Source organism: Sus scrofa, chromosome 12, assembly GCF_054392235.1.
Source record: "Sus scrofa isolate SSC_HxYL_T2T_F1_AM1 chromosome 12, Sscrofa_HxYL_maternal_Yorkshire_Landrace_v2.0, whole genome shotgun sequence".
Classification (NCBI taxonomy): Eukaryota; Metazoa; Chordata; class Mammalia; order Artiodactyla; family Suidae; genus Sus; species Sus scrofa.
Window position 1 is genome coordinate 35,752,128 of NC_139394.1, and position 25,009 is coordinate 35,777,136.

Genomic DNA, 25,009 nt, shown 5'->3' on the forward strand with positions numbered 1-25,009 from the left:
GAGTTCTTTGAGATCTGACTTTAGAAAATAACCCATTAGAGAAATTATATGTTTGCATTTACCAGCCAGGGACAAATTTAAACTAAATTTTCAGCTTATGAATGTACAGGTCCCATAGGTAATATATAAATTCTGACCTCAAACCTGCACAAGTGGGGGCTTATGGTTGACATTTATGCAGGGGACCCCCTTTTTTTTTTTTTTTTTTTTTTTAACCATTCACCAGAGCCAAAATCAAAAGTTTGTTTCTTCCTAATTTACCCATGGATGTTATCCCATTTGCCATCTGTGCCTGGTGAAAGCCCAAGCTATAGGCCACCAACGACCAGCAAATACCCTAAAATCACACTGTGCTATAGCGTACTCTAATTCCAGTGGTGTCTCTCAGCATTGCTGATGCCTGTTTTCATGAAATTCCTTTACTATCCACAGAATTCCTTTACTTCCTCATCAGCTCAGCTTTACATTTAGTCATATTACATTAAATATGGGTGTATATCTACAGTATGTTGGATTGTATCACACACTAATAGGGGTTTCTGTCTGTGTCTCATAAGCCATGTTGTGAAAAAAATACCATGAATTGATTAAACTATATTTTACTATAAGAGTCAATAAAGTCACTGTGCTATACAGCAGAAATTAACACCACATTGCTAATCAACTATACTTCAATAAAATAAAATTTAAAAAAAGAATCAAAGTATTTGCAGCATCCCTGTGCAGTTTAACTTTTAAAAATATTAGTTAAGTGCCCCCTCCCAAATCAGAAAATATACACAGTGTAAGAGAGAAAATAAGTGATATGGATGTTAGTTAATTAAAAAAATGAAAATAGAATCCACTAATGTAAAGTTAAAGAACTGCGTAAGATGTGCCTTTTGATATCTCTGTCCAGGAAAGCGTTCAAGAATTAAGAAAGAGAATCACAGTACTTGACTGCCAATTACGAAAATCAGAAATGGCTCGAAAAACTTTTGAAGCATCCACTGAAAAACTTCTTCATTTTGTAGAGGTAAATTTTCCTGTTGTATCACTTTATGTCCATTTTTTAAAAATATATAGATGGCTGAAATATAAATCGATGTCATGGTGTTTGGTGGCTAGTGAAGCATTCTTTAGGCTTAAAAAAGCAATGCTGATTTACAATCAGATTTTGAATTGCCTAGATAATGAAAAGACCAGATAACACACAGATTGTTAAGGGAGGTAATTAAGACAAGGTAATATGATCCCAAACATATATTATGTTTTAATGAACACTTTCTTTAAACTCACAATACTATGTAAACATTAGCTGATAAATATTTACCCTATAAGAAATATTTCTCTGTGTATTATAATTCTGATAATTGTATGTTAATATAATTGATTTTTTTCCCCTCCATAACAGAATCACATTTTTAATCAGTTGGGGGAGGGGGTTGTAAATATTATTAAAGCAAGAAAAAACACTTTTAACAATTATCAAAATTACATATTGCCTTAATGTCTTATTTGTCTCTAGACTATTCAAGAAGTATTTTCTGATAATTCTGCTCCTTTGTCAAATTTAAGGTAAGAAAATTTAAGTGCTTTGTGCAGAGTATGGCCACTGATTACATTTTTCATCTAGTACTTGTGGCTAAAATACTAAAATCTCTTAAAGTCTTAAGATGCTGTGTAACTCCTACTGGATGCTGTTCTTTAATCTCTTGTATAAATAGATACAAGATGTGTTGTTTTTGACCCAATCTCTGTAAAAGAAATTCCTAGAGGTATTTAGCCAAACACTGTAACCTATATTCTAAAATTGATGTAAGAATCATCCATTTTTGGAGTTTCCGTTGTGGCACAGTGGTTAACGAATCTGACTAGGAACCATGACGTTGCAGGTTCAACCCTTGGCCTTGCTTAGTGGGTTAAGGATCTGGCACTGCTGTGAGCTGTGTAGATCACAGACACGGCTCTGATTCCACGTTGCTATGGCTCTGGCAAAGGCCAGCGGCTACATCTCCAATTAGACCCCTAGTCTGGGAACTTCCATGTGCCCTAGAAAAGGCAAAAAGCCAAAAGAAAAAAAAATCATCCGTTTTTGAGTTCTGTAAAAAAATCATCCATTTTTGAGTTCTGTAAAAAAATCATCCATTTTTGAGATGAAATTTTTTGAGCATCCTGGGTATGAATAAAAGTTGGACTATACCAGTCACAAATTCACTGCTAACTATTGGTCTCAACCCAGCAGAGCAGTTGCAAAGCCAAACAGAGTTTTGCAAAATATGCACATGCAATCAATTTCTTTCCTTTTCAACATTTAGTAGATATAAATAAAATAAGTATATTTGGAAAATACACCTTGGTTTTGCTATTTTTCACAGTTTGTTTCAAGTTAAAGTTTCTTACTAGGAGCTACAAACAGAACAATAAGATTTGTTCATTTCAAACTGCAAGTTTATGGTCATTTAGATATATGATGAAAGACATATACAAAAGAAAGAGACTTGTTTATACATTTTTCAAAGAAATTTTTTCCTTCTCTTATAAAGGCTGCTACTGGCAAGATACTTAATGCTTCTAGCAATTTCTCCTTGCAGAAACATAGGAAAACTCTACTCTTTACTGTGAAAACAGCAGTTTCATAAATAAAGATGATTCATTGTATTCTTATATTTTATGTTTTCACATAGAATTTTTGAATTTACAAAAATGTCTGTGGTGGTATACCTTTAAACTAATTTTAATGTATTTTCTCCAGGTGAAATTTGACCTTTTTTTATTATCTATGCCACTTATGATATAAGATAATTATGTGAATTCCCTGATAATTATTTTCAGTGAGAATGTTAAAATACTCAGCAATCAGATTCCCCCTGTATGGCTTAGGCCTATCCCCATCTCCTACTATTTAAGATTTCATGTTGACCCTGAATAGTAATTCAAAAGTTTTGATATTAAAAATTGCTGTTTCAGAATTCTTTTGTGGTGCAGCAATTAAGGATCTGGCATTGTCACAGCAGCAGCTTGGGTCACTGCTGTGGTGCATGTTCAGTCCCTGGCCTGGTTTACTTCCACATGCTGTGGGTACAACAACAACAATGAAAACACAACTATTTAAAAGCCAGAGCCTACCCTTGCAGGTTCAGGGAACAAAGATAACTTTAAAAAGCAACATTGGAGTTCCCACCATGGCGCAGTGGGTAAAGAATACAGCTACAGTGGCTCAGGTCACTGGGGAGGTGCGGTTCAATCCCAGGCCTAGCACAGTGAGTTAAAAAAAAAGGATCCAGGAGTTCCTGTCGTGGCTCAATGGTTAATGAATCCAATAGTATCCATGAGGACACAGTTTCGATCCCTGGCCTCGTTCAGTGGGCTAAGGATCCAGCATTGCCATGAGCTGCAGTATAGGTCTTAGAACTGCGGTGTAGGTTGCAGACGTGGCTCAGATCTGGCATTGCTGTGCCTGTGGCATGGGCCAGCAGCTGCAGCTCTGATTTGACCCCTAGGCCAGGAACCTCCATATGCTGTGGGAGTGGCCCTAGAAAAGACAAAAAGACAAAAAAAAAAAAAAAAATCCAGAGTTGCCACATCTGCGGGCTCAGGTTCAATCCCTGGACCAGGAACTTCCATATGCTGTGGGTGCAGCCATAAAAATAAAAATAAAAAATAAATAAAAAGAAACATTAATATATAGATAACTGAATCACTTTGCTGTACACCTGAAACTAAGACAGTATTTCAGCTATAAATCAAAAAGCAACATTAAAGCAACTTTTCACCATATCTTAGAAAGTTAAACACAAGTAAGATTTGGTTCAGTCTTTTTAATATGCTATATCTTCTATTGTGGATATTGGCCTTGGTATTCTACACAGGATAAAGGCCCTGTATTTGAATTTGAGAATTGATGCTTTAGTTTCTCCTTGTAAATTAAGACCTTTATACTTAAGAAGATGGATTATAAATAATGGTGATTTTGTCATCAGTTTAAAATTTAGTATGGGCTATCCTGTTCCTCCCTCCTTAGAAATGAGGTCAACCTAATTTCTTTAAATATGCCTATTTAATATACAATAAAGCGTTGAAAACAAATATTATTTTGTGTGAATTATTTCAGTTATGGCTATAACAATACAATGTTCCCAGAAATCAAAAATTTTTGTATAGCTTCGTAACTAACAAGAATTCATATTTAGCAAAGATAGATGTTATTTACCGTGTAATAAGTTCAGCTTTCTTCCATTGCCTTCGTAGTGAAAGAAGAGCTATGTTAGCTTCCCAGACTTCGCTCACACCTCTGGGAAGGAATGGACGTAACATCCCAGCAACACTGGCACTTGAATCTAAGGAACTTGTTAAATCTGTCCGTGCTGTGCTTGATATGGATTGTAAGTTTTCTGCATTTTTCACTGTTTTAAAAATAGCTTGTTTAGCAAAACAAAAGAAGATTTCAAGTTTGGTAATTTAGTCTTGTCAAATGTATTATTTTGCCTACAGTAAAACTGATAGCTTATGGGTAAAAATCTTAATGTAACCAATTATAGGGGGGAAATACTTGCTTTGAAGTGCCACAATGACTTCCAATAGGCAATAGCTGATTAAGCCTTTTTTTTTTTTTTACCTGTACATTCATACAAAGTCTCTTTGAAATGGAAGAACAAATATAAAAATAAATCCAGAGTTCCCATTGTGGCTTAGCAGAAATGAATCCTACTGGTATCCATGAGGATGCAGGTTTGATTCCTGACCTCGCTCAGTGGGTTAAGGATCCAGCGTTGCCATGAGCTGGAGTATAGGTCTTAGACACGGCTCAAATCTGGCATTGCTATGGATGTGGTGTAAGCTGGCAGCTGCAGCTCTGATTCAACTCCTAGCATGGGAACTTCCATGTACCACAGGGGAGGCCCTAAAAAAATTAGTAAATAATAAATAAATAAATAAATCCATAACAGCACTAGAAACCTGGAAGGGTGGAATCAACAATGGGGGATTTTTTAAATAATATACAACAGATGGAATAAGATTTGAAGGTATGGCTCAGCTGAGCACAAGACTCCCCCAAAAAACACAATAAAGATGAAAGGCAAGACTACTGAAACAGTGGGTTAAGTAGAAATGTGGGAAAACTCCCAGGATCACAAAGAAGAGTAGGAACAAACCCTGGGGCCTTCACGAGGGTAATTAATTAAAGGGCTATAGAATAGCTGAACCAGTTCCCTACTCTCAGAGCTGCTGGCTCAGGCATTCACTCCTAAGCTAGAGCCAAGGGAATGCATACCTCTCTTAAGGAACTGCATGATCTATCACTGGACAGCTATGCAAACAGTCAGCAAGCTTTGGGCAGGGGAAAAAAAAAAAAAAAAAAGCAGCGCCATGCTCTGAGTAACCTCCTACATCCCAACAGATGGAGAGATCCTCGGGGAAAGTTTAAATGATTGGGTATTTCCATCCTTCCCTCTTCTATCTCCAGACACTTTTTTCCCCCATCACGGATCTGGACCTACTTTCTTATTTGTCTGTTTTCTGTCCTTTCCCTTAATGTCATCTGCCAGTTGTCCTTGTGCCGGTCTCCAACATTCCACTGTTCCTCTGGTTTGCACTCTTAATCTCTCTGCTGGGAACCAGATATCAAATGTACATAAATATAAACATACAGAAATACAGATAAAAGTCTAAGATAATATACTAAAAAAAAAAAAGAAAAAAAATACAAGGGTGTTCCCATTGTGGCGCAGTGGAAACGGACTAAAATCCGTGAGGATGCGGGTTTGATCCCTGGCCTCGCTCAGTAGGTTAAAGATCCATTGTTGCCATGAGCTGTGGTGTAGGTTGCAGACACGACTCGGATCCCATGTTGTGGTGTAGGTCAGCAGCTGTAGCTCCAATTTAACCCCTAACCTGGGAATGTCCATATGCTGTGGGTGCAGCCCTAAAAACCAAAATAATAAAACAAAAATGTATCAGAGGAAGAAAGTCAATGTTAACCAAGCATCAAAAAAAAATTTTTTTTTTAATTTTTTTAATTTTTTTTTTTTTTTTTTTTTTGGCTATATCTGTACCTTGTTCCCGGGCCAAGTCGACAAGTGTATGCCACTGATGTGGATTGAGCCACAGCTACACTGCAACAATGCCAAATCCTTAACCCACTGCACCACATGGGAACTTCCTCAAAATAGTAAGTTTTGAGTAAAGTCCTGGATAGTAAGTGGCTTGGCTTGGTAATAGGCTAATATTCAGATATCCTTCAAGGGAACTTTTGACCTTAAAACAATGTTATAGAGGATCGGAATCCATGCTCAATTTCTACAGTGAGTATTTTTTTTTATATATTTTTGTATGACCTATTACATTTTTAAAAATCAAATTATATTTTAGAAACCCTATAAGAACTCTTTATATAAAGAAAATCTGTGGTTTTTAGGAAGGGTAAAAATAACTACTATTGATGTATTATGTGTAAGCTTAGAATTTTATATATCAGACATTTTTAAGTTAGGGTGGGAGTAATGAAGGGAAACACCTGCACAGACATAGCCCAGTGGACATTGCAATCATTAATTTTAATTACCTTGCTAACATTAACCTTTGTATTTATCAAACGTGATTATTCAAAGAAAATATCTGAAATTCAGCAGGACTTTTTCGAAGAAAAGAATTCTATCTTGCACTTTTAATCTGTTACAAGATTGTACCTACTCTGCTGTTGAAAACTAGCAAATAGTTTTATTTAGATATGCAATTGCTAATTTTTGCATATTCCCCAGTACCTTTATAATTTTATGACATATCTTTTTAAGTGTGATAATTCAGATAAATTCAGCTCATTTTTCTTTCCCTTCAAGCAGTTGCTTTTTCTATCTGTAATGAAAGAGAGAAAATTACTATCGTGAGGTAGATAATTCAGCCACACACTCCACCTCATTTCCTTGACATGGCTATCTGATTATTTCAAGTTACAATTTGAAATGTTAATTTGGGTAATTGCCTCCACTTTCTTGTTAATTTGAGTACACTCTAGGATATTATACTATGGAATCTCCTCAGAAATGAAATTAAGATTTTTTTAGGTCTTATAGCTTAAATCCAGTCTCTAAGGAATATCTAGAAGACAGTTGTGAACCATTTTTGGATTATGGGCTCCATTAAAATCGGGTAAAATTCCTCTTTTGAGAAATGTGCAATTATGCACACTTTTCATCCTTTTCAAAGTGTTTATGAACCCCAACTTAAGAACCCCTAATGTAGAATCCCAGGGAACACGAATGCCTTCTACAGCACTGCAAACATAACGATCTGTCTCTCATAAGAATCCCTTTACAGGGGAGTTCCCGTCGTGGCTCAGTGGTTAACGAATCTGACTGGGAGCCCCATGGGGTTGTAGTTTCGATCCCTAGCCTTGCTCAGTGGGTTAAGGATCGGGCGTTGCTGTGAGCTGTGGTGTGGGTTGCGGACGTGGCTCAGATCCGCATTGTTGTGGCTCTGGTGTAGGCTGGCAGCTACAGCTCCGATTCAGCCCCTGGCCTGGGAACCTCCATGTGCCGCAGGTGCAGCCCTAAAAGGACAAAAGACCAAAAAAAAAAAAAAAAAAAAATCCCTTTACCAGTGGAAAAGTCTGTGAATCAGAAGCATCCAGGAGTCAAGCAGCACTCTGCATCCACCTAAACAGTGTGCCTCAGAATCTCTGATATTCCTTAGAGGCGCCCCAGGGAGCACCTAAATTGGTTATCCAACTTCATTAAGCAGGTTTCTTAACCTCTGGGCCTACTTCCTCATGTAAAAGGTAGAGATGACAACATCCAGGCAGGATTTGAGGATTAAATGAGGTAAATATACAGATGGCCTACAAGCACTTGAACAATGTTCAACATCACTGATTATTATAGAAATGCAAATCAAAACTACCATGAGATACCGCTTCACACCTGTCAGAATGGCCATCATTAATAAGTCCACAAATAACAAATGCTGGAGGATGTGGAGAAAAGGGAACCCTCCTGCACTGTTGGTGGGAATGTAAATTAGTAAAAACCACTATGGAAATCAGTATGGAGATACCTTAGGAATCTATACATAGAACTACCATATGACCCAGCAATCCCACTCTTGAGCATATATCCAGACAAAGCTTTCCTTAAAAAAGACACATGCACCCACATGTTCATTGTAGCTCTATTCACAATAGCCAAGACATGGAAACAAACTAAATGTCCATTGACAGACGACTGGATTAGGAAGATGTGGTATATATACACAATGGAATACTACTCAGCCATAAAAAAGAACAAAGGAATGCCATTTGCAGCAACATGGATGGAATAGAGATTCTCATACTGAATTAAGTAAGTCAGAAAGAGAAAGACAAATACCATATGATAGCTTTTATATCTGGAATCTAATATATGGCACAAAGGAAACTTTCCACAGAAAAGAAAATCATGGGCTTCGAGAATAGACTTGTGGTTGCCAAGGGGGAAGGGGAGGGACTGGGAGGGACTGGGAGCTTGGGGTACATAGATGTAGAATGTTGCCTTCAGGATGGATTAGCAGTGGGATCCTGCTGTGTAGAACTGGGAACTCTGTCTAGTCACTTATGATGGAACAAGTAATGTGAGAAAAAAGAATGTATGCATATAAGTGTAACTGGGTCACCATGCTGTACAGTAGGAAAAATATGTATATAAGTAAATGATTTTTTAAAAGTATCTAACAGAGCATTTGATAGTATAAGTCCATAAATAAGCATGACTGCTGTTGATACCACCTTGTTATTTAAAGTAATTAATTTAAATAATTAATACTTTTCTCTGTGATACATTTTCAGTATTATTTTCTAAAGCTTCATTCAACTTGGATACATTTGAAAATGTGATAGATGAGAGCTTTTCTTAGTAAGTAACATCTAATGTTATTATAGATCTTGGGTTAGAATGTAATCATCACAGGAAATTGTGGGTAAATGCCTGAGTCAGCATCTCATCTTTCAGTTGTTTATTGCTAACTAAGGAAACGCGGTTCTGCTCTGTTACATTACTTTCAGTGAAACAGTATGGAGACAGAACAGGTGTTTTCGCTCAGTACTGGAACCTACTGAAGGTTCCCAATAGAGAGCTTATATCAATCTCCATCAGTGTCTACATGATCAGTATTGTAATGCATTAGTGCAATCTTTATTTGAAATAACTACGTGTTCTGAAGTGCAGTCTTCGACATCTGAATTCACAAAATTCTGTAACGAAAGTAGGAAGAGGTAGTTTTATTTAAGAAAATTGCATATTAAAACAATATCTGGCCAGATATTCAATAAGAAGTCTTTAATAAAAACAGAACTTTCTGACTTCCTGGGAAATCAGCAGCATAAACACAAGCATCTCCCTTCCTTCACATGGAAATGAAAAATAGAATAAAAGAATGGGGTGGAAATCTTCAAAACACTAGCAGTTACAGGCAAATTTCCAAAACTTTTCAACATAGGGCAGGTAGGACCACATGGAAGAAAATCATGATGGCCCAACTTGCTACTCCCTCTACTAAACAACAATAGCAATTATGAGAATAACTGGAAGGAACTCTGGCAGGAGGGAACCCTTTAATGCATTCTAATTTGAAGGGGTAATGAATAAAGTAAAAAACTGACTAGTGGGCAAATGGACTCCTTTTTAACTCTATTATCTTGGTGAGTCAGTGTCATTTGTTGAAATGCAGGCAGGCATTCCAAGCAGATTCTGTGTCAAGCAGAAGGCCAGCTAGGGCTTGGTCCTTTAGGCAGCCTAAAACACTTTATACCTGAGGCACACTGGAGCATACAGGATACTTTGAATGTAAAGGGAGGCTGGCACAATGGCTTCTGCACCACATGCCACCTTGCTCTACACGGCCACCTCTTGTCCTGGCTCACAACCACTCCCCTCAGACTGTTGCATCATCCTTATACTCTCAACACCAGTGCACATGGACCAGCCTCCAGCCTGGGCTTGAGAGCATAACTTCAGCAACAGCTTGGCTGAGAGGTCCACACATTCTGGTAAAGGTTAAAAACCAGTTCTGCATAGGAAGCTCTCGACATTGAAGCCTGTATGAAGAGAAATGTATAACATACACACACACACACACACACACACACACACACACACACACACGGAGTTCATTCAAGCTCTTATAAACATGCATGTGTGTGTGCGTGTACATACAAATATATGACTATGAAAAAGTCCATAGTATTAGGAAAATAGAGATAGCTATCAAGATTCAGAATAGACTTCGGGATTAAGATGGTAGAATGATTTCATGCCAAAACCTCCCCATTCTGCTCCTACACTTAGAAATGACATTTAAAATTATGTGTGTTCAAAAGATAAAAAACCAAGAAAGGAATGCCTGCCTGCACCCAAAACAGAGGGTAAAACTATAGTAATAACTAGGGTCTTAAGCTTCTGAAATTCACAGGTTTGAGATGAGCAGTTGGAGCAAAGATTTCTACACCCACTCGGGCCCAAATAATGCCAGAGCAAAGGAAGCAGGGAGCAGGCAACCTTCCTGCAAACAATACACCTTATTTCCTCAAGTTACTTATTAGGCATTTAAAAAAAAAAAAAAAAAGTCCCTCCAATTTAGGAGCTGTCTGGGCCTGCCACTAATAAAGTTGAAAATAAATATTTTCATCCACTACAGGTGGGAATATAACTTGACACAACATTCTTGGGAATCCGTTTTGCAGTATATATCAAGAGCTTTTAAAATGTCCATTTGAGGAGTTCCCGCCATGGCACAGTGAGTTAAGAACCTGACTGCAGCAGCTCAGGTCTCTGCAGAGGTGTGGGTTCAATCCCCAGCCTGGTTCCGTGGGTTGACAGGATCTGGTGTTGCTGCAACTACAGCATAGATCACAGCTGTGGCTTGGATTCAGTCCCTGGCCTAGGAACTTCTATATACTGCAGGTGTGACCATAAATTAAAAAAAAAAAAAGCAAATAGTCTATTTGGAAAAGTTTTTTTTTAATTAAAAAAATGATTTTAATGGTCATATAGTTTAGCCTGATAATCCCACCTGTTGGTATCTTTGCAAAGAAAATAATGAGCAGTGTGCTTAAGATGTATATACAAGTATTTTCATCATGGCATTACTTATAATAGCAGAAATATTGATATTCAACTGCTGTGAATTTGTTGAATAATTATGTAGCTTTTACCCAACTCACTAAAAGTAAGGATGATCTTTTCTCCTACCAAGCAATGACCATCTGGTTACACACATTTATCTATGTGAGACTCCTGCCTCAGTTCAGGTATCCCTGTCTGAAGTTAGCAATATTTTAAGTTGTAAAATTAGAACATCAGTAATGGCTGTTTTTTGTCTTTACATTTGAAACTAATTAGAAGTTATTTAAGCAGAAGAGAAGTTTTTCTGGGATAAAGGGGGAATGCAGACCAGCAATATTTAAAGGCCTTCATAATTTTTCTTTTAGATCCAAAACTCAGGCTTGATATAGCATCTTCTCATTGTACTTGTTCTAGGTCTCAAACTCTCATCTTTGCATTCCTTATATGCTTTCCTTCAAAGCATATTTTTATTAAATAACATGATTTAATCAAAGGAAAAGTCATATATATATATATATATGTATGTATGTATGTATGTATATATATATTATCTTTGGTGAAAGTCAACCCATACTATTTAGAATGAGCGTGATGGTATATACTTCCACATAAAGTAATTGTAATATTTATATATCTTTCTTCAGTGTTCCAAGTAAAAGGGAATATCTCATGTGATTCTGATGCCGTGTAGGGAACAACTTCACCTGTTTTTGTAAGGCAGACCTGTTCTCTAGTGACTTGATTAGTCAGAGCCAGGTAATAACTGTAAATATTTGTGTTGTCTTACCATTAAAGGAAAGTGGTAAGCTCACATATTTTCTCATGTTCTTGCAAATTGAAAGTAGGTCACTGCTGTAATGTTCCATTAAGAAATTTTATCAAATTTAATCTTGGGGTATTTTCTAGAAAATAAGCTATGCTTGAGTTATTTAATTTTGTTTTAAGTGGACAGATTATTATTAGCCTCAAGAAAAATAAGTAATTTCTTTCCTGGTACAATTATATTTCCAAAAAAAAAAAAGTGACAGGAAAAATGTATTACTTAAGATTCACTTAGATTCATTGCTTCCTTCTTCTATTTATTGTCTACAGTGGACCAGACCCTGACCTAGGCCCTTTGATAACAGCATAAACAAAGTCCTTGCTGTCAAGCTGCTTAAGTAAATTATAAGGCAGAGATGCACAAACAAGTTAGCAAATAGGGACATGACACCTCTAGACAGTGAAGATTGTTATGCATACAAGCCCAATGACATGTAAGGGAATATAAGTGGGGATGCTACTCCTTTCTTTTAATGAGGTAGTATTTTAGCTAAGATCCAGCCAAGATAAAACCTCTATGGGAAGAGCTTTTTAGGCCAAGTACAGAAAGCCTTTCAAGTAGGAGCAATCTTTGAAGGACAGGAAAAAAAAAAAAAAAAAACTGGGTTTGAGCAAGCAGAAAAGTAGCATGAGGTAAGAGTAGAGGTGTAGAAAGGAGCCAGATCATATAGGGCTTTGAACACCATGCTAAGGAGTTTGGATTTTATTTTGAGTTATCATAGGAGCCACTAATGGTTTTAAGCAAAAGGAATAACATGCATTGATCTACATTTTTAAATGATCATTCAGGCAGTTTGAAATCTGGACTATAAGCAGGAATGAAGAAAGCAGAACTAGTTGGCTGTTACATGATTGACATGACTGACAAGATGGTAGCAGTGTGGCTAGGTTTGGAGTAGCAAGGAACAAATATTTATTTTTAAAAAGAGAGATTAGTAGTTCATCAGTGTGTACAATTTTTTGGAACACTTAAAATTCAGTATTAATGTTTAAACTTGATATTCATGTGCAAATTGGGTCAATGAGTAACCCAAAGTCCAGAAGCACAAAGCAATTATCTGTCTTCATCTTGGATCTTAGACTACCTCATGTTTCCCTACTATTCCTTCCACACATTAATTAACTGTTGGATGTTTGCTTTTTCATTCAATGAGTTTCTGAGAATTGCAGTGACTGAAATGACTTAGTAATACCAAATCTGTAGTAACCATCTACTGTTCTCTACTGATACACAGGAAAAACCTAATATAGTTTGCAAGTCATAAAAATTAGGAAGGCACCGTATTTCCAGTATTCAGTATACACAAGCAGATATCCAGGGTGAACCAATCCCAGAGCTTTTCATAGAAGATCATTTCCAGGATAGTATTTCAGATATATACTTTAATCACATATGCTGCCAGCAGCCGTAAGGTATGAAGGCATGGCTAGACAAGCAAGACCTAATTTCTCCCATAAGGCAGGAATATAGTTGTCAAGGGAATTTCAGGATGCACAATATCTAGGATTTAATTAAATAAAAAGCTATATACCTTAGTACTAACATGGTAAACAGATCATAACATAAAATGATTTCTAACACAAGGAGTTCTTCAGAAATTACAGAAAACATAGAAGGTAAAGTATAGTGAATTAGCTCTCGTCTGAAAAAAATGAAAATAATTCATTTCACAATTAGAACTCTCTGTAATAGAATGTCTAAAGTGTAGTTTATGTTTCAGTCCTATAACTGGACAAGCAAAATGTTACTGATGGTAAAAGGAAATATTTTCCCTCAAGGCCTGAAAATGTCCTCTTTCAAACTGAATGCATTCTTTTTAGGTTAATGGAATATGTATTCTGTAGAGTTCATATGAGGACAAACTATTAAAAACTCATCTCAGGAAAGACAGCAGCAGTAGCAGTTGTGTATAGTAACAGCTTTAATAATTATTTAAACAGTTAAAATTTAGGATAAAATAGTTCAATTCAGATCTAGAAGTTTCTGCCTTCAACAACAGACTGTTAATATTATTATTACAGATAGTATCATTTAAAGTAATAGCAAAGATATAGAAGGTTTTTAACGTTCTATCAGCTTTACAATTTAAAAGTACTATTTTGGGTTGTTTAATTGTTAAGGATCTGGCATTATCACTGCTGTGGCCTGGGCTGTCACTGGACTGGGAACTTCTGCATGCCTCAAGCATGTCCAAAAAATAATAATAACAAAATAAAAAGTACTATTTTACATCAGTATGTCCTCCCACAACCCTATGAGATAGGCATTATTATTTCTAATTTAAAACTATATGAAAAGATTAAGGCTCAAGAACTTAAATGATTTACTAAGTCACATGCTTAGGAGAATACCAGAACCCTAACCTAGGTCTTCTAATATTAAGTCTTATGAGTCTCATAGGAGTATAGCTGTTATTATATCAAAATTAATTGGCTTTTTGTCCCCTTGGGAACATAAGAATGGCAGGATACCTTATATTCAGTGTTACCTTAGACTTGATTAATTTAAATATGATGACTTTTCAGAATCTAAGATTCTATCTCTAAATTGGGGATACAGTCTTCATAAGGTTGTTTCAAGGATTAAGTTAACTAGTATGAAAATGCTTCGTGAAGTATAAAGTGCTGTATAAATAGGATTATGTTTTAGAGTTCATTTCTTAGTTTAATTAGAATCATTGGGTAATTTTCATGACTTACAAATATTCAGAATACAGCAACCAATTACACTGGTTCAGGACACTTTAATAATTTTCAATAACATATGGAAGGATACCTAACTCACTAATACAGTTGTTTTCTCAGGAAGTTGGTTAGGGAGAGTATCTGGGTTTGGTTTTGTTTTGTTTTTTTTAGAAACCTCTGTATTGTTCATTTGTTTTTTGGAGTAAGTATTTGTTACTTCTAAAATTAAAAGCATCCTTAAGTAAAATAAATTTTTAAGCATCATGGAAACCTCACAATGAAAAATAAAAACTCTCTTTGGAGTCACTTACAAAACATTGTATAAAGAGGTAATAATAAATGTACTTGTGTAAAAACCTTAAAATTGAGGATATAAGATAAAGAACTGAATTTTTAATAATTCTTTTCACAAATTTGTGACCTGAACTCATCCAACCAAGATTAGCAATTAGATCATAATGCTACACAGTGGTCTTGGTGTTTCTCATTTATGTTATATTTTTATTTTTTGCTTTTTAGGGCCATACCCACAGCATATGGAGGTTCCTAGGCTAGGGGCTGAATCAGAGCACTGGCCTATGCCACAGCTATAGCAATGCAGGATCCCAGCCACATCTGCAACCTACACCACACGGCAACGCTGGATCCTTAACCCACTGAGCAAGGCCAGGGATAGAACCTGAGTCCTCATGGATGCTACTCAGATTCGTTAATTACTGAGCCACAACAGGAACTCCTCTCATTTATTTTATAATAATCCCCAAATGCTAAGTTAAAGTCAAAGTAGATACAGCATTGGGAGTGAGAAAATCTACTTCTTAGATAAGGCCTGAAGTAAATTCCTCAACGTCACTTTTGCCCCATTTATAAAATGAAAGGAATGAGCATTACAGCTCATTAGATTACAGGATAAAATGAAGTAACATTTGTGAAATTGTCTTTAGTTTTTATATAAAAATTAGTTGTTTGCACCCTAAATGATACCTTTGTCAAAATGTATATTCATTTTTACTAGTATAGAGGCAGAATAATATAGTGAAAAGACCAAATACCACAGGATTCAAATTCCAGCTCTTAACCCCTAATAGATTTGTGCTTTAGGGCTTCTGTAAGCTCTCTGAGTATCGTTTTTCTCATATGTGAAAACGGAGATAACACTAACTCATAGGGTTGTTGTGAGAATTAAAGATAATATAACTGAAGTAACTACCCAGTTAAGGGTAATGTTTATAAAGTGGCTCATATCTGATAGGTGCTCAATATATTTTCATCATTATCTTCATCATAATTATAATCTTCACCATTCATTGTTATTATGTGAAAGGATTATTTTGTCCCTGCAACCTAGTCTGATATGATAAACTATTCTCTTCCTCCCTCTTTTTATTTATTTATTTTTTTTTGAGAACTGGAAAGGTGGTGAAAGATTTCTACTAGTGTAGGTTTATACAATTTATCATTATTCTATTACTTCACTGAGAACATATAAAAAACAATGTGATAAAACCCCTAAAAACAATTCTAAAGTAACATTTCACACTTTAACATAGCAGTAAGATTTGAATAGGAAACCCAACTTCAACTTGAATTTTTTTTCATGGATAAAAATTGGAAATAATGAAGAAATTTGTATCTGACCAGCAGCCTCTAGGGTTTCATACTCTCTTGTATGTGGAAAGGGCGGCTTTGCTGACTTTGTATGGAAGATAGAAATACTGAAATTGTCCATGGGTGGGTATAACGAGGCACAGTTCTCTGCAAGACTTTGACAGGTATTTCACCTATATGAGGAGGAGTAAGCCATATAGATATCTGGTGGAAGAATGTTCCAGATGCAAGTCCAATGCCTAAGGCAGGAGAATACCATGTTTGTTTGACAAGAACAAGAACGGTCTGGATGGAGTCAGTTCATTGTATCATTCAGTCCTCAACTCATTGTCTGCTTCTCAGAAAGACCTTTCCTAACCACCTATTTAATTTTGGGCATCTTTCCACCTCCAACTACTCTCTTTCACTCCTGTATTTTATTTTTTTCTTAGGACCCCACATTATCTATTTTTTATTTCTTTTCTTGTTAATTTTCTGTCTCCTCTATTAAAATATGAGCTCCTTGAGAACAGGGATCTTGAGTGTCTTGTTCACCACAATTTAGGTCACAAATAAAACAGTACCTGACACATAGTAGGTGTTCACAAAATATTCATATTTCCTTTTTTATTTTTTAGTGATTTCTATTTTTCCATTATAGTTGGTATTATTTCATAATTGTGATTAACATCTATTTAATATATTTAATGTATATGCATGTTTAGCATATATATTTAATACAGTTTACTTAGGAGTGAACTTAAAATAATGAGTCCCCATAGTTACTCACCCAAGGGCCAGCTTTTAACAGTGACCCTTAGTGGGCACAGGAGGAAACCGGCATCCTCACTCTGTTCTAGATGCTAGTCAGTTCAGCTGTTTTGGAGAGTGGTCCATCTCTGGCTCTAGGAGTCTAAAATGTACACTTTCTTTGACCCCTCAGTTCTACTTCTAGGAATCTATAGCAGAAATAAATACCCATCCGTATCCATGAATCTAATAAACAGAAATACCACTTGTATGTACAAATAGATGCCAGATAGTTCTTTCCACTAATATATGATGAGTACCTGTGCATCAGGCACTGAGAAGAGAGGCTGGCTCTGCTAATGTTGAGGGTGTCCTCGAGGCCCAGGTATGAGGCTGGTGAGACTTGAGGAGGAAGCAAATCAACGCTTCTCTCTTGTACATATACACCCTGGGTACCCCACACCATCAGGCAGGACTTTCTGACCAAAATACTAGCAGGAATGGCCATGCCTTTTTTCCAAAGCAACAGATCTGATGGAAGGGGAGTAAAGACTGTTGAAGCCATGAACTGTGAGGGAGGCGATGCAGCATAAAGAGCCTTAGAGATGAGAAAGAAAGAAACCAAAGCAAGCCTGTACGAGTGACCCTCAAACAGCCAAGGCAAGAAAAGAATACAGGTGATATTTTTTTCAGAGTAGATCATTAACTAGTTTGGCCAAGCCACTGTAATAGTGAAGCACTTGTATCTTGTATAACATCTGCTGGAATTGTAGTTCTTCCAAAAGAATCTAGAGAGGATGTGATTATTTAAGCATGTACATATCTGGTCATACCACAGATTCCATGAAAGCAGTTTTGTCTTGCTTTGTTTTGTTTGAAATTTAGGTAAAATGGATATGTTCTCATGGTTAGAAACCATCAGTGGGAATGTACCTCGTGGGGTGAGAAATCCTAAAATAAGAACTCGACTGTATACAATTATTTACAGTCTCAATAGGAAAGGAAAGGTAGAGATACACAAATAAATCCAGGGAAGCATCACAGAGCTCTTTGATGGGCTTAGATATTTAAACAAATATATAAATGTTGGACAAAGGAACAACCTAGAACTAACAAAAAACTCTTAAGAATAGAGGCAAGAAGGTTAAAGCCAAAATTAAGTTTAAAAAAAATTAAATTAAAAATTAAAAGGGGGCCAAGCTATATTTGAAACATAATGAAGAAAAAGAAGATTTGGTAAGTTAATATAGAGGGGGAATACCTAAGTCGTTGGTGGTCTCCATGATCCCTGCTTCTTTGTGGTCATGCCCTTGTATGATTCCCTCCCCTGGAGGATGTGCAGGACCTGTGGTTTACTTGTAACCAGCAGAACTCAGCAAAGATGACAGATGTACTTGATAACATTGCATAAGACTGTAGTGCTCCTTTTGCTCAAGTCTCTCACTCCCTAGCTTCAAAGAAATGAGCTGCTGTGTTGGGAGACCCACATGGCAAGGATCTAAGGGTAGTCTCAGGCTAACAGCCAGGAAACTGAAGCCTTTGATCCTATAACCACAAGGAATTGAATTCTGTTTTCAATACTAAAACCTCCCCAGTCAAGCCTCAAATGAGACCACAGCCTTGACAGACCCTAAGCAGAGGCCTCATCTAAGCCTTGCCCAGACTCCCAACCTACAGAAACTGTGAGATAAAAAGATATATATGTGCGTGTGTATTATTTTAAGCTGCCAAGTGTGTGGTAGTTTGTAACACAGTGGTAGAAAATTAATATCATAAACTACTTGTATTTACTTCTACCTTCCTAGTTGAAAAAATGACCTTCAGAACATCAAGGCTAGAATTTTCCATGATATAAAGAAACTTTCTTTTTTATTAGAGTAAGAGATAGAAATTACATTTTTAGAGCTTCGAGTCAACCTTCCGACTCCCCATGAGATGACTCTTTTCTATCTACCTCACCTCTTTGACTCTTTTCAGTTCAGTCAGAGGAAATTTGGGGGGTGTTGAAGGATACTCCCTCACAAGCATAATTAAGGCATGAGCCTCCAGAAGCGGACAACTGCTATTATGTTAGAAGTGCTGTCATGAATCTTCCTGAGAGCCACTTCTCTCCCCCTTCCCCATACGACGTCTCATCACTTAGAGCATCCTCAGTTCCTATCACAGTGCTCGACACATTTTTGATGCGCAGTGATTGATGAATGAATCCCTTAAGTTACCTCACCTATAAATCCAACAAGAAAGAAGAAAAGTCATCCTTCCCTACTGCGGTCCTTTTCCTTCTTAGACTTTTGGGAATGAAAAGGTAGTTATGGCACTTATTTATGTATAGGGAAGCAAATGCATGAACCCTGACTGTACAGAGATGAGAGAATTGCTTTTGTTAATAAGAGAAACTTTCAAAACCTATCATGAATACTGATAATTTTATTTTTTAATTTTTTTAAATTAAAACAAATTTTTGGCTATGCCTGCACCATGTGGAATTCTCAGGCCAGGGATCAAACCTGCACCACAGCATTGACCCAGGCTGTTGCAGTGACAGTGCCAGATCCTTAACCCACTGCTCCACCAGAGAACTCCAAATACAGATAATTTTATAATTCTCTTTTTTTCCTTCTCAGTGTACAGAGTTGTGTTTAGTTTTTTTTTAATTGAAGTATAATTGACATGTTTAGTTTTATATGAGTCTTATTCAGTGTTGGTAAATGCCAAATGCTTAATTGTCTGATTCCAAATGATACAGACATAATGGACTCATTTGTTATGTCTCTATTTTCTGTCTTCACATCACATAAAAGTACAAGCCTTTTATGACCTGACAATAATTGGAATGCCTTTATCTTTTATTCATTGTATTGTCAGCTTCCTTCTTTGTAGACCTCTAGTGGAAACATAATTTCAACATAATTCATTCCTGTTTGGTACATTGAATGGCTGGTACATTGTACCTCATTACTAACAATTTGTAAATTCTTTATAAATGCTTTCATTAATTAATTCCTAATTGCCTTGTTGGACCTAACTGAAGACAAATGCCTGAAAGATTTGCTCTCATTTACATAACATATAAGTATAAAATGGGCAAAAATATACATTCCATTGCTTTTACTCTCCCTTTCAGGAACATGTTATTTTTTAATCTAAACTAAGGAAATGAAAGTATTTCAACTCAAAATGTCATGATTTATGAGTTAGGAAATTACATACCTGTTGAACTGAAACCTTCATTAAAAAAAAATTGGGGAGTTCCCGACGTGGCGCAGTGGTTAACGAATCCGACTAGGAACCATGAGGTTGCGGGTTCGGTCCCTGCCCTTGCTCAGTGGGTTAACGATCCGGCATTGCCGTGAGCTGTGGTGTAGGTTGCAGACGCGGCTCGGATCCCGCGTTGCTGTGGCTCTGGTGTAGGCCAGTGGCTACAGCTCCGATTGGACCCCTAGCCTGGGAATCTCCATGTGCCGCGGGAGCGGCCCAAGAAATAGCAAAAAAAAAAAAAAAAAAAAAAAAAAATTGGTAGGTGCTCAGTGGCCATATGTATTGGCTACCAATGTAGCTAATTTTTAAAAATTTAACAGACTGTATTATTTCTCCCCTACAGTCTGATTTCTCTGGTCTTTAACATATAAATCATGTCACATCATTCTCCAGGTCAGAGCTCTCCAATCACTTCCCATCACACTTAGAATGAGATCCAAACTCCTTACCATGACTCCTTACCAAGGTCCTTCATTTCCAGTCCTGGCTAGCTGTCTGATTTCACATCTGCTCCCGGTCCCCTGCTTACTCTACTCCAGTCACAGTGGTCTTTTTATAGTTCTTCAAACATGCCAAACTCATTTCTACCCCAGTGCCTTTGCACTTGCTGTTCTACCTCCCTAGAATTGTCTTCCTTCAGATTTTGACAAGACAAACTTCTTTATTTCATTCAGGTTTGTGACCTAATGTCTTTTTTGTTTTTATTTTTGTTTTTATTTTTTATTTTTTTATTTTTTGTCTTTTTTTTGCTATTTCTTGGGCCGCTCCCGCGGCATGTGGAGGTTCCCAGGCTAGGGGTCCAATCGGAGCTGTAGCCGCCAGACTACGCCAGAGCCACAGCAACACGGGATCCAAGCCACGTCTGCAACCTACACCACAGCTCAGGGCAACGCCAGATCGTCAACCCACTGAGCAAGGGCAGGGACCGAACCCTCAACCCCATGGTTCCTAGTCGGATTCGCTAACCACTGCGCCACGACGGGAACTCCTAATGTCTTTTTTGAAAGAGGTTTTTCCTGGCCCCTCTATCTAAAGTATTAACCATCATCACTACCAATCACTCATGATCCCTCTATTCCTGTTCTTTTTTTTCTTCTTTATGGCTACACCTGTGTTATTTGGAAGTGTCCAGGCTAGGGGTCGAATCAGAGCTGCATCTGAGTCCTATGCCACAGCCATCGCAACATTGGATCTGAGCCGCATCTGTGCCCTACACTGCTTGTGGCAACGCTGGATCCTTAACCCACTGAGCAAGGCCAGGGATCGAAACCACATCCTCATGGCAACTGTCAGGTCCTTAACTCACTGAGCCACAATGGAAACTCCTATTCTTATTTTTCTAATAACACTGATTACCACCTGAAATTGTATGTGCTCCCCTAGATTATAAACTTCAGGAAGGCAGGGTCCTTATGTTGTTCACCACTGCAGCCCCAGAATCGACCAGCAGTTATTCAATATGTGTTAAGTAAATAGTTAAATGAATAAAATCATAGAGGTAGACTGTGTAGGCCTGACCGTCAATTGAAGAGAGAAACAAGGAAGTAAAGTAGTAAAAATAACACTGAATTTCCAAGCCTGGATTATTGGAGAATGGTAGAACCATTAAAAGTCACAAGGGGGAATTACTTTGTGGGCCTCGGATCTGGCATCACTGCAGTGGCTTGGGTGGCTGCTGTGGCATGACGTGGATTCCCATCCCTGACCTGGGAAATTCCACATGCCACAGGCATGGGGAAAAAGAAGTCACAAAGAAGTGGGAAAGAAAGACAGATTTGGAAGAGAAGAAAGGCCAGTTCTGTTTAGACATTAGAAACGCTGGCGAGCATCGAGAGGGAGATTGGCAGGTGTTGTTTAAGGGATTATTCATGTAGTTCTGATCATTGAAACCCTAAGATGGCAGAGAAACGGTGTGACAGGAGAAGAAGGAAGAGTCCTTCAGGGACAACTCAGAAGAGGGGCCAGATGGGGAGCAGTGAGGATGGTAGAAGTAGCAATAAAGAGATTATTGCGAGCTTTTAAAAAAAAAAAAAAAAAAAAAAAAGGTTCAGGGAGAAAAGAATTTCAAGGAGGGAGTGTTAGGCAGTTCTAAATGCTGATAACAAGAGGGCAACATGTGAAAAACGGATTGGCTGTGATTGTAAGCATTTGTGACCTTTATGAGAAAAGCTTCAGTAGATTGGCGAGGGCAGAAATACATTTTACACCAACACTCTCTTGAATGTCAGTTAAATCTTTCCTCTGTGATTCATAAGTCATTTCAGTATCTCTAAGGATCTCCTGGTCACTTTATAAATATCAGTTATGTAACTCTGTAGTTTAAAAGGTGTTGGATTAAAGGGAAAAGGTATAGGAAACCAAACTGAATCTATACTGATCTTAGAGCATATGTTAGAAGTTACTTAATTTAAACAAATTCCTGCCTGTGCCCAGGTTTGTAGTGAGGGATGCAATGTGCGCTGGTAGCTGTCAACAAAGTGTCATTTAAGTGTATGCGTAGTTTTTTAAATTGAGACGTGGCAAGATAAAAGGGAAAATGTTAGGCCAGCAATATTTTTATTTTACTGTGTGCTGACGTAAAAATGTGTTAAACTTTATTTTCCTTATTTTGAAAAGGTCTGAAAAGAATGAATAAGCAGGGGAAAGTGCTCATAATCCACCACCAAGAGGCAATCATTGTTTACATTTTGACCTAGTTACTTTCAGTCCTTTATTTCAGCTTTTTAAAACTTCTAACAGGTTTGCAGGATTTTCTGTATGATAGAAGGAATATAGCAGCTTGAGAAGCAGATTGCCTGGGTTCAAATCCCATCGCTGCCTCTCATCAGCAACAAGATCTTGAAGAGTTTCATAACCAATGTGTGCCTCAGTCTCCTCACACATAAAATGTAGGAACAAATTATTTTATAAGCTTATTTGTCATAATATATGGCATATAAAGCAGAGTTGATCCCATACTCTTTCCAATCTTGTTCTGTTTTCCCCTTCCATTGGCACTCATTTGGAAGACTATTCATCCTTTTGGTTTTTTTTTTTTCTTTTTAGGGGAGCACCCGCAGCATATGGGGGTTCCCAGGCTAGGCATCAAATCGGAGCTGTGGCTGTTGGCCTACCCCACAGCTCACAGCAACGCAGGATCCTTAACCCACTGAGCAAAGCCAGGGATTGAACCTATGTCCTCATGGATGCTAGTCAGACTTGTTAATAACCACTGAGCCATGACGGACACTCCCACTTTTGTTATTTTATTTATCATTTTCCTGATGTTCTATATTTTCAGCATTGATTTTAAGATGCAAATATCATTCACACATATAATCTAGGTTGGAAGTCACCTCTACTTCCTACTAAGCTCATAGGAGAAACTGAGGAACCCTGTTGAGAATGATAGCTTGTCTATAATGGCCTTAAAGCTGCATTGCACTGAGCCCCTCCATTCAGTTCAAATATGGACTGACTCTGTTCTGAAATAAAAAAGGATAATAAACTAATTAAAGCATTTGATTGTCTGTATCAGAGTTATTATCCTAAATCCATTAGCCATACAATGATAATCGAATGACTGGATGGGCCATTAGCAGTAATATGTCCCTTACGGCAGGCACCACATCACAACTGTGTGTGCTCTGTGCAGACTATTGTGACAGAAGTTTCCAAGACTAGGCTAAATTTGAACTATTTAAGAAATAGAGAACCCAAGGGAAAAGTTTCTTCTTTTGTGTACTTTGGGAAAGGATTCAAATTTAAGTATCTTTAAAGGAACGGAATATTAAGAAGGATGGCCCTGTTAGCTTCTTGGTTAAAACAATTGGTCAAATAGCATCAAGGCAGAAGAACATGGCCATAAAAAATGTAACATCTCTTTCATGGCTTCATGATTGAAAACAAAATTAAGCCCCAGGTTCTCCCAGTCAAACTCAATGCATCATTTGGGTATGACAATTATAGTTATGCTTCCCAGAGCCAGCCTTGATTTTGAGCGTTTTGGCACCCTTTCAATTACTCTCTTGTTTAGGAGGTCAGAAGAAAAAAATAGTTGAAGTATCTATAGTATTCCTTCTTTGCGAGCCAGGTTTTTGTCATCCTTACCCTTTTCTGAAAACGTCTTTGCTCTGTTCTAGTACTGTAAGGTAGGCCGTTATCCAAAAGTAGATCCGTCTTTATTGATAAGGTTCTGACAAGGTTCTGTGAAGTGCATTGCTACATTCTGGGTTGGAACGTTTTTATAAACAGCAAAATGCTATTGTGTTGTTGCTTGAAAAGATGGTGAATTGACATTAACTTAAGGAAACAGACTGCAGCAGGTTTTTCTAAGTATCTTGCAATAAATCAACTTTCAAAGACTTCCTTAGGAAACACATTGGCTGTTTTTAAAAATATAAATGCAATATATTAAACATAGTTCTTAAATCATCTAGCTCTTTTTTTCTAATCCACAGATAAGGAAAATATACCAGTATGTAAGATGACTTACTAGACATTTGAATAACAAAAGCCTTGGATGTGTTCTTAATCCAACAGAACTGTCAGTTTCCTGGTTCTTTGTATTTCATTCTTTAGGAATTGACTAAGAAGAAGGTTACATTTGTGTGGCCACTTGTGTTGCTTCATCTCATGGTCTTGAAGTTTTCTAAAGAGTGACTAGTTATATTCTTCCCAAATAGAAGAGCAAATTTTCTTTATATATCTTCTGAATTTTTAACTGCACTCTCTTTTTTATTCTTTGGAGTAGAAACCATAGTTTACTTGTTTGCTCTTTAATGAAATGCAATCACTTGATTTTATTAAAATAAGCTTTTACTAGAATGTTTGGATGTCTGGCTCACAGTTTACAG

The 25,009-nt window shown here is 37.1% G+C and overlaps 1 protein-coding gene and 1 long non-coding RNA gene across 11 annotated transcripts in view; one reads left to right on the forward strand and one right to left on the reverse strand.

Annotated features, from left to right (window-relative positions):
* LOC146398168 (uncharacterized) overlaps positions 1-4,339 on the reverse strand; it is a 114,093-nt gene extending 109,754 nt beyond the window's left edge. Inside the window, exon 1 of the long non-coding RNA XR_014820431.1 lies at positions 4,193-4,339. This is a non-coding gene — a long non-coding RNA (uncharacterized LOC146398168). The remainder of the gene's footprint in view (positions 1-4,192) is intronic.
* Positions 1-25,009, forward strand: part of STXBP4 (syntaxin binding protein 4) — a 201,527-nt gene that overhangs the window by 117,193 nt on the left and 59,325 nt on the right. For all 10 annotated transcript variants that reach the window (XR_014820421.1, XR_014820422.1, XM_021067245.2 and 7 more), the window contains 3 exons: positions 899-1,015; positions 1,508-1,557; positions 4,231-4,364. Coding sequence is in view for 8 of the 10 variants with exons in the window: in XM_021067245.2 (XP_020922904.1) it covers positions 899-1,015; positions 1,508-1,557; positions 4,231-4,364 (301 nt within the window). In the remaining 2 variants the exon portion in view is untranslated. The remainder of the gene's footprint in view (positions 1-898; positions 1,016-1,507; positions 1,558-4,230; positions 4,365-25,009) is intronic.